Consider the following 10,843-nt stretch of genomic DNA (forward strand, 5'->3'; position numbering starts at 1 on the left):
GTTTTATAGAGATCTATACAGTACCAGTAACACCCACGACGATAAGGTGAGAGAGAATAGGCTAGAGGAACTTGAAATCCCACAAGTAACACCGGAAGAGGTAAAGAACGCCTTGGGAGCTATGCAAAGGGGGAAGGCAGCTGGGGAGGATCAGGTAACAGCAGATTTGTTGAAGGATGGTGGGAACACTGTCCTAGAAAGATTGGCCGCCCTATATACACAATGCCTCATGACCTCGAACGTACCGGAATCTTGGAAGAACGCTAACATAATCCTAATCCATAAGAAAGGGGACGCCAAAGACTTGAAAAATTATAGACCGATCAGCTTACTGTCCGTTGCCTACAAAGTATTTACTAAGGTAATCGCAAATAGAATCAGGAATACCTTAGATTTCTGTCAACCAAAGGACCAGGCAGGATTCCGTAAAGGCTACTCAACAATAGACCATATTCACACTATCAATCAGGTGATAGAGAAATGTGCGGAATATAACCAACCCTTATATATAGCCTTCATTGATTACGAAAAAGCATTTGATTCAGTCGAAACCTCAGCAGTCATGAAGGCACTACGGAATCAGGGTGTAGATGAGCCATGTGTAAAGATACTGGAAGATATCTATAGCGGTTCCACAGCCACCGTAATCCTCCACAAAGAAAGCAACAAAATCCCAATAAAGAAAGGCGTCAGACAGGGAGATACGATATCTCCAATGCTATTCACAGCATGTTTACAGGAGGTATTCAGAGACCTGGAGTGGGAAGAATTGGGGATAAAAGTTGATGGAGAATACCTTAGCAACTTGCGATTCGCTGATGATATTGCCTTGCTTAGTAACTCAGGAGACCAATTGCAATGCATGCTGACTGACCTGGAGAGGCAAAGCAGAAGGGTGGGTCTGAAAATTAATCTACAGAAAACTAAAGTAATGTTTAAAAGTCTCGGAAGAGAAGAGCAGTTTACGATAGGTAGCGAGGCACTGGAAGTGGTAAGGGAATACATCTACTTAGGGCAGGTAGTGACCACGGATCCGGATCATGAGACTGAAATAACCAGAAGAATAAGAATGGGCTGGGGTGCGTTTGGCAGGCATTCTCAAATCATGAACAGCAGGTTGCCACTATCCCTCAAGAGGAAAGTGTATAACAGCTGTGTCTTACCAGTACTCACCTACGGGGCAGAAACCTGGAGGCTTACGAAAAGGGTTCTGCTGAAATTGAGGACGACGCAACGAGCTATGGAAAGAAGAATGATAGGTGTAACGTTAAGGGATAAGAAAAGAGCAGATTGGGTGAGGGAACAAACGCGGGTAAATGACATCTTAGTTGAAATCAAGAAAAAGAAATGGGCATGGGCCGGACATGTAATGAGGAGGGAAGATAACCGATGGTCATTAAGGGTTACGGACTGGATTCCAAGGGAAGGGAAGCGTAGTAGGGGGCGGCAGAAAGTTAGGTGGGCGGATGACATTAAGACGTTTGCAGGGACAACATGGCCACAATTAGTACATGACCGGGGTAGTTGGAGAAGTATGGGACAGGCCTTTGCCCTGCAGTGGGCGTAACTAGGCTGATGATATATATATATATATATATATATATGTATATATATATATATATATATATATATATATATATATATATATATATATATATATATGTGTGTGTGTGTGTGTGTGTGTGTGTGTGTGTGTGTGTGTGTGTGTGTGTGTGTGTGTGTGTGTGTGTGTGTGCGCGCGTGCCCTGTCCTTGGTCAGATATACACCTTCCTCGTTGCAACTTGATATCGCGTGGGAGAAATTTGTCATATATTGCTTTCGCGAGACTCTCCAGGTATGCTCTCGTTTGTGTGACGGTGTGACCCAAACGTACGCGCTTCTTCCTCAGGGCAAAACACTGGTTGAGCTGCACGAGCTGGTGGAGCGGTACAAGCCCGAGATCATCTGGTCGGACGGCGACCCTGCACCCGCAGAATACTGGAAGAGCCGGGAGTTCCTGGCCTGGCTCTACAACGACAGGTAGTAGCCAAGACGCGCCTGAGGACGATGTCTTGTCATACCCGCCGTGGTTGCTCAGTGGCTATGGTGTTGGGCTGCTGAGCACGAGGTCGCGGGATCGAATCCCGGCCATGGCGGCCGCATTTCGATGGGGGCGAAATGCGAAAACACCCGTGTACTTAGATTTAGGTGCACGTTAAGGATCCCCAGGTGGTAGAAATTTCCGGATTCCTCCACTACGGCGTGCCTCATAATCAGAAAGTGGTTTTGGCACGTAAAACCCCATAATTTAATTTAATGTCTTGTCGTGGCTTCGCGATGTGTTGTTCGGCGTAGGCGACACAGCGCTTCTCTCTCTGTCGCGCAGCCCTGTCCGAGACACGGTGGTCACCAACGACCGCTGGTGCAACGGCTGCCAGTGCCATCACGGCGGATACTTCACGTGCGACGACCGTTACAACCCAGGCAAGGGCGAAGAAACCCGGCTGGCACAGCCAGCGTTGAATTCGTTCTCTGGCAGTTTTTTTTTCACTGTCTTACATTGGCATGTGCAGAGTATGTGGTTCGTTTTCATGTTATCGATGCGAAAGCATCAAATGGCCCGTTGAGCGAAAAAGCCGGCATCTGTCGTCTGGACATGTTGGGTAAGAACATGTGGCAAGAACAACTATATGTTGGGTAAAAACCGGAAATGAAAAAAAAATATGTGAGAACCGAACACGCTGAATCTGACAGCTGGAGACCTAATGGTAGAAACATCGGGTAGTCCACAAGTCAGGTAGTATACAATTGCCTAATAATTACCGGCCGATCTCATTAACAAGTATTCGTAAAATATTAGAACACGCAATACAGGGTGTTTTTGAACTGCACCATTTTTTTAAAGATTGCCTATGACAGATAGCACAATTCTAACCATTGATCTAAATTACTCGATGAGGCGGCCAAAACTTCTACGGGAAATCAAAATGTTCAATTGAATAATTAACCAAATTACTCAAGTTAACTCTTTAATTAAATAACTTATGCCACATATTTCTATCTACGAATTATAGCCGCTGAGTTCGCACGGCGTATCCAATTGGAACGAATTATCTCGACAGCACCAGTTTCGACATTAATTTTCAGTCTCCGACGAAATGCATGAATTTCTCGCGGGCTCGTCATCAAATATGTGGTTTGGATGCTTGTATTGTGCTTGCTTTTCATTGAAATGAATGCTGTTCTGTATGTTGTATGCGTGTTTCCAAAGACTGTATGCACTTTTCGCTTCACTTTGCTGAGCGCTTGAAGCCTGCTTCACCTCCGCCGCGGATAGGCCCGGTTTTTCACTACCTCCGGGATCGGTCCGTCTTTTTATTAACGGACGCGGACACGAAAAAGTACTGACCAACTAGAGGCTAACAGCTTCGCTGTAAAAAAAAAACTTTCTTTTTTCTCCCTCTGCCCACATTTCATTTACGTCAGACCACAGCTTTAAGGTAGGGATGCCTGCTTGTCATACAAACTGGTTTCGCGAATCTTTCATCCCTAGGACAAATGTCGACTGCAACCACCTTCCTGCTTCCATCGCTCTTATCCCGGATTGTAACAACTTCAAATCTGATCTTAACCACGCTTTTTGTTAAATTGAATGCTTATGTATTTCTATTTTCAACAACTCATCTCTTTAACGCCCTCGGGATTTGAGAGTATTTGAAATAAATAAAATTAATAAATAAATGCATGAGATATGGACATACATCATATAGTACAGTATAGTATAGCATAGTATAGTGTAGTATAGTATAGAGTAAAATAGTACGGTATAGTATAGCATACCATATGACATGTAGCATAATATACCTCTCGGTTACAAAAAAAAAGCAGCAGACGGTAAATCGCTACTATGACGAGCTCAGGCGACTAAGTCACCGCCGTCTCTACTATTTTGTTGTGCTGATTGCTCAGTGCCCCTGGCGCATTACACGCATCTGAACTCCAGCTTCTGTGCTTTCTGTGTCTTCTACCTGGGTCCCGTTCAAATCTGTGCTGGTGACATGTTTCACAATTTGAACTCCAAGCAGCGGCGGTTTGAATGCGCAGGAGTGCTACAGCCGCACAAGTGGGAGAACTGCATGACCCTGGACCGCAAATCCTGGGGCTACAGGAGAGACGCTACCCTGGCCGACGTGCTTTCGATACAGGAGCTCATCAAAACACTCGTCGAATCAATCAGGTACAAAACGTGTACTCTGCGTATAGTACATACACTATACTCTGCGTACGCTTTTACGTTACAAGTTAGAAGGTCTCACCGCTCACCATCGGTGAGCGGTGAGACCTTCTCACCATCGGTGAGTAGTCTTCTCACCATCGGTGAGTAAAACGACTCCCGCAGACGGCGCTACGGCTTTTCTGCGCAAAACGCAAACGCGCGGCCAGAAACAGAGCCAAGACAGAGCCGACAGTTGCGCGAATGCGGAACTGTGGTGGGTAGCGGAAGGGAAAGCGCACAACGATAAGCTGGTTCTTTATTTTATGACGCCAACTTCGACACTCGTTGCAATGGATGACCCGGACAACGACACATTAGCTCGCGACGCTGGGCTCGAGTTCAGCGATTTAAGCACTGATGAACGTGACCTGCTGTTGACGGCTCGCGCTGCCGGCGTCGTTGCGTACTACTACGACGACGGCCTGCTTTGAAAGGCACTTCACGCGACTTCAGTAAGTCGGCGTTGAACTCGTAATCCTCTGGAGGAAAGTGCAGCGAGTACACTACGTGATTTCTCGGCTCTTTGTCAGCGCGCTGTGGCAGAGGTACGGCACTTAACCACTTCGAACGGAGAGGTTCAGTCGTTGGCACACAGTGATAAGTAACATTGGATTCGCCGCTGCAACTGCCCTTGGCCAAGTTCCGCGGACCGTTCGCGCATCCCAGGACATCACATGGACGTGGCATTCTCGCTGCTTGTTCCAAATGCAAGTTTCGCGAGCCAGCAGGACCACCGCAGCACGACGCGATAAAGAAACAACTGAAACTCCAAAGCGCGCGCGGCGCAAAGTCGAGCGCGCAGAGTCGAGCGAAAACAAAACCTTTCGATCACCCATACTATTCAAGGGTAACGTCAAAATGTTATTTTTTCTTAGAATCGAATAGAAGTAGACAAGTAGCATTTTCTTGCGTCTTATAATCTAATGAAATTATCTTTTTAATACGAGTAGTTGAGTACTAGTGACATAAATTATAATGAGGAGTGCTTTCGTCATCGGGCTAGTACCGGAATGTCGCTGGGGGGTCCCAAATCGTGTCATGCATTTACTTCAATTTCTCGGTTACTAAAGCTCTGTTTGCGATTATATTGACGCCTTAGACGTTCTAGAGCTTTGCTTTATCACTTTAACTTGACTTTCTGGTAACCTTTAGTGTCCCTTTAAAGAACCGGTTGTCAGATGAATGCAAAACTGCATTAAATTAAGTGATGGAACAAGAGCTATAGCAGCTCTTTTGGTATATATCTAGAGCTTGTGCAGCACGATGGACATCTAGCACTTGGAAACTTTATCCACGGGAGCCTGTGACAATCCGAAGTTTTCTTATCTGTGTCTCTGAGCGCTGACCATTCATGGTCGTGTTGGCAGTCCGTTCAAAAGCAGTATGCTCTTGCAGTTGTGGAGGCAACATCCTCATCAACGTGGGGCCAACTCGAGACGGCAGACTGGAGCTCATCTACCAGGAAAGGCTGCAGCAGCTAGGCCGCTGGCTCAAGGTGAACGGCGAAGCTGTCTACGGGTCAGCAGCATGGACTTGCCAGAACGACACTGCGGCTCCCAACGTCTGGTATGCGACTCGTACCCATAGCCCTTACTTCCCTGTCCGCAATCACGCGGCCAATTTCCACGAGCGGGAGGGAGAGAGGACGTATGTTTTCTCCAACGCGGTTTGAAGATGTTTCACTGCACCGTTCTTTTGTTGTTGTTGTTGTTATGCACAACTTGACAAAGCTTCAGGATCACTGCGACAGCTTATAGCGTTGCTTTATGCGGACTTTGTAACTCAGGTTAACTTTGTAACTTGGTTTTTGTAACTCAATTAAGTTTTGGAAAAGGTAAGCCCAAAATTAGGGGACGCTTTTGGCTTGACGTACGAAGGAACGCCGAAATAGTAAAAAAGAACCCCAGGTGGAGCTATGGTTCCGCGCATGCGCAGTGTCGAGGCTATTTTTGGGCACGCTGAGGTAGCGCAAAGCATGCGTCAAGATGCGAGTCCAAGACAGAAATTTCGGCAGAGACACTTAAGACTGTTTACGTGTGGGAGTGTGAAAGTATTATATCGTTTGTAGAACTCGAAACGTCACGAACGCGCTTATTTTATACACTCATGACGTGGCGCCACCTCCACCCCATTGGCTGCGCCGTCACATGTCCACTGACGCACGCACCAGGCCACACTTTCAGACAGCCAGATGGCTGCGACGTGACGTGTGCAATGGCGCATGCACTAGGCATACATTTCGTCAGTCTGCACCGTGGAGCCGCCGTGGCGTCGGGGAAGCGTGCTCGTCTCGCACCGCGGAGGCCTGTGTTAGATTCCCGCCAAGACCAAAGTGTACAAAACTTTCATTTCAAAGTTGTTATATTCCTTTGTTTACACAAACCTGCCTGAGAAATTTGACGTCAATCCGAGCATTTTTTTGACGTGTTTTTACCATTTGCATCTTCGGCCATTTTTGGTACTATCTTTCGGTCGCGCCGACTACGACTGATTTTCGCGTAATTGGGCATATAATGCTTTCGCATTAAAACTCTTTGCGACTGAGTAGCCATAATGAGTGTTTCTTAAGATACGATCGAAAGAGCTCCAGAAGTAATTGAGAATGTTCAAGGGGTTGGCGTGGTCCATTTTCATTTTAAGGACGTGTATCTGGGTAACTTTATTCCTCTCAAAAGCAGGCAAGACATATGGTTGTGCATTGGTTACATCTGCGTGAAATTGAATTTTCTAGTGCAAGCAAGAACCGTACAGGGTCATTGTTAAATCGAAGTTGTGGCACTGTTCAGTTTACCGTGAAGGCGACGCTGCCGTTTCTGTTGCATAAGATCGTGGTCATGGGCTGCAAGTTTCACAAGGAGCTTGTAAAGAAATCCCAAAAGGGGGGCTGCGAATACAGCATATTTTCAGTATCTCAGCCCTTGCTACACTGCTGTGCTCTTTTCATTTTAAGCGAAGCTGCTATTACCTAGATGCGATAGAGAGTGACAGCGCTAAGACGTCCGCTCCAAATGCCGGCAAAAATAATTAAGAGAACCACTGAGATAGCACAATAAAATTTGGAAACGATGCCTGGTATGTCAAGTGGGCATGTCAAGTGAGTGGGCTAACTTGTAACTGTGTAAGGTAACTAGGCACGTTGCGGGAGATCATCTAGTTTCTGTTAAATGCGCTTTGGGGTGTTAACAATAGGTCATGTTTAAACTATAGGGCATATCAAGATGAAGCCTAATAAAAATAGAGTGTCTTGAAAAGAACATGGTGCAGAAATTTAAAATTAAATTTGTCGATGCTGTGGGGCGCTGTAGGAAATTATCACGTTTGCTTTCATCTGAGTTTCTCGATGCTATTGAGAAATTCGCAAAATTGACATCAACAATCCAAGCTGAAAACGTTTTTGTGCTCCGGAAAATCTTCCAGAGGACTAAAATGTTTTGCCGTTTGCGAACCAATAAGCGTAGTACTGTAGTCGGCGCTGGGAGGAACACGCTGCAAACATTTCTAAATTGTAGACGCGCTGGGGGCATCTTAGGTAACTTGCAAACTGCCATGGGAGTCTTTAAAACGCTCCTTTAAGCAGTGTGTATACCGCCGACATCTACACGGTGCGATACTAAATGATGTTTGTTTTGGACAAAATAATTGATCACAAAAGTTTGTCCTAGTAAGTTGTTGGGGCCAATTATTTAACGTATGTACCGTTTATAAAAGACCGCCGTCGTCTCAGCCGGATTATTTCAAAAGAATTACATGACCACTTGGTGTTTGTATAAAGAAGACCACATTATCCTCGCTGGAGATTTCAATCCCCATGCTGCAAACTAGACTTATCGTGATTGCGTGTATAATGCACCCACTTTTTGATAACGCACTTCTTGTTATTATGCTTACGTATGACCTGGCGTAAACTGTCCCTGACTTTACGACAGCAGTTGGCAGAGCCTGTTCTACATTAGGTCAATCTTTATTATTTCAAGTATTGCAGAATACGTAGTTAATATTGACAATGAAAACCCAGAGCATAGTATTGCGCGCTTTTCATTTCTTCTTGGCAGTCCGAACGGCCACTATGAACAAACCACCAAGATCGTAAAAGACTTTTCGCAGGCTTAACGTTTGATTGCTTGCTTGATTGATTGATTGATTGATTTTAGATTGTCTTCAGCTTCGTTACAACGAACTCCCTAGTGATGCCAGTTTTCTCTGGAACAGTTGGACTTTTATTAATTATTCTATTTATGACTATGTACCCAGCAAGCATGTTCGAACTAAGAAAATGAATCTGTGGATGGCTAGAGATATCATTTACCTTCGCCACATACTTCAGCGTGCAAAAAAAGAAAGGAAAGAAAAAACTTAAGATCTTTGTTTGTAGTGTAGCGGTTTTAAAACGTGAACTAGCTTTACAACTGTCCGATTCTAAGGCAAGCTATTTTTTCTAGTTCTCTTTCAAACTTTTTAAATGACAACCCTTAAAAGTTCTAGCGCTACTGAAATGAATCCGTAAGCAAAGTTGATCGGGTTTCAGTAAATGGTCGCGCTGGGCTGGGCCGCGGCTGCTTCGCTGAAACTTGAGTTGTTATTCTTCGAGGTCAAGCAAGTCTTCCGGTGATTTTACCTTACTAAAATAAGTGCAAAAGAGCACCCAGGGCAAGCGACGGATTTCCGAAGAATGTGTGAAAAGTCCGGACCTTAAGAGGGAAAATGTTGTTAGTCTACTGATCTAGCTATAACAATAAACTCATTTAAAGAAAAAAAAGGTCCTGAATAGGCGAGGCCCGTTTTCAAAAAATGCTTTTACACCAAAACTGTTCATAAGAGCAGATGCGAGCCAATCATCATGTTGGACATACATTACCGAAGGCAGCTGGCCAATGGGAAACAGCACTTACGAATGAAAAACTGTGTGAATATGGTTCTAGGTCAGTTCGAAACACGACATTCAAAGCAGCGTTTCTTTATTTTTATCAAGCCGGTTGAAATTGCGCTTCAACACCTCGTGGGGCATGTTGTATGGCTCTCAAAAAAATTTTTTTTTTTTGAGTGTCTGGCTGTTTTCCAACAGTTTTTATAATTTGTAATTGACTGCTCGGTATTAATAGTGTGTTGAAATGAGAACACTGTATTGGACATGCAGTAAAACCAGAACAACGGCAGTATGATACGATATCAATCACGGTTGTATTATATTTTAGTGAGATTAAGAGGAGAAAATAGAGCTGGGAAGGACATGTCACAGGCGTGGGATGTGCAGTTAACTTGAGGTCTGTCATAGTACATAGCGAATGGCTGCCGAGGGAAGGAAGCGCAGTCGAGGGAGGGATGGAGTGATGAGAGTAGGCAATTTGCAGACAGGATGTGCTCGGCAGATGCTGGACAGTGGATCTACAGGAGAGGCCTGTGTGCTGCAATGGGCTAAAATGTGATGATGACGACATCCGGTTAGCGCAGGTACACGCAGGGCCTGACTGAAGACCGCGACCAGGCGGTGTACGTATTCATTCTGGAGTGGCCGGCGCAGAGCCTTCTCCAGCTGGCTTCGCTGCAGCTGGGCGCCGGATCACGGGTCGTCCTCCTGGGCGCCGAGGAAGAGACCGTGACAGTCGTGGAACGGACGGCTCTCCGAGTGACGCTGGCCCTACCGGCGCTCACCGTGGACCAGTTGCCCACACCCTGGGCCTGGGTGCTCAGAGTCACGGGACCAGCCAGTGGACACTGCCCCGAGGCGGTGCGGCCAACGATCGTGAGCGGCGTCGGGACGGTGTGACGCCAAGAGCAGAGGCCGCGAAGGCGGGAGAATCGACGCATCTTCTCTCTCCAATTATTCTCTTCCACGATAAAAGGGCAGAGACTTTACTACATGTTCTCAATGTCTTTGCATAAAAGTAGAAATCAAATGAGGGCACGTGTCAGCGGTGTTTTTAATGCGTTAGCATTCTTAGGGTACCTCACGCGCTTTCTGGAGGTTATCTATCTATCTATCTATCTATCTATCTATCTATCTATCTATCTATCTATCTATCTATCTATCTATCTATCTATCTATCTATCTATCTAAGTGTGTATATATACTTTCGTGTCTAACCGTTTTCCCGCCTACCCGGATCATTGGGTAGTCCATGGTGGAATAGGTAGCACATCGGGCTTCTGTGATGAGAGAACAGGGTTCAAAACCAACCCTTGGACCAACTTGGGTCACTGATTATGTGGCAACGTGTACATATGTGCCGCTCTTCAACGAACCTCTTTCACGCCGACATGGGTCACTGTAGATGCGGGACTGGGTGGGTACCGCTGTTCGAAGAATCTCTGACGCTGACTTGGAGCACTGGGTATGTGCCATATTCGGTCTGTGCCAGTCTTCATTGAACCTCTTTGATGCCAACTTGCGTCACTGGGAGTGTGCCGCTTCTCAATGAACGTCTTTGACGCCAACTTGGGTAACTATAGGTGTTGTGCCACTTAGAATGTGCAGCTCTACAATGATGAAAAATATCCCTTAAGTTTGTCTGATGCTTAGAGGAATCTAACCCACGTCACAAGGGTTCCTCAAGGACAGCAACCCGACGCCTTAGCAAGCTGCGCCACAA

The 10,843-nt window shown here is 45.8% G+C and overlaps 1 protein-coding gene across 1 annotated transcript in view; it reads left to right on the top strand.

Moving 5' to 3' along the window:
* The window catches only part of LOC126547388 (alpha-L-fucosidase-like), a 53,976-nt gene extending 43,821 nt beyond the window's left edge, over window positions 1-10,155 (top strand). The window contains exons 5-9 of the mRNA XM_050195375.3: window positions 1,890-2,020; window positions 2,367-2,464; window positions 4,085-4,217; window positions 5,652-5,822; window positions 9,705-10,155. Coding sequence (XP_050051332.1) covers window positions 1,890-2,020; window positions 2,367-2,464; window positions 4,085-4,217; window positions 5,652-5,822; window positions 9,705-10,020 — 849 coding nt within the window. The 3' untranslated portion in view covers window positions 10,021-10,155. The remainder of the gene's footprint in view (window positions 1-1,889; window positions 2,021-2,366; window positions 2,465-4,084; window positions 4,218-5,651; window positions 5,823-9,704) is intronic.
* Window positions 10,156-10,843: the final 688 nt, after the last annotated feature.

The sequence above is a fragment of the Dermacentor andersoni genome, chromosome 1 (genome assembly GCF_023375885.2).
Source record: "Dermacentor andersoni chromosome 1, qqDerAnde1_hic_scaffold, whole genome shotgun sequence".
Taxonomy (NCBI): Eukaryota; Metazoa; Arthropoda; class Arachnida; order Ixodida; family Ixodidae; genus Dermacentor; species Dermacentor andersoni.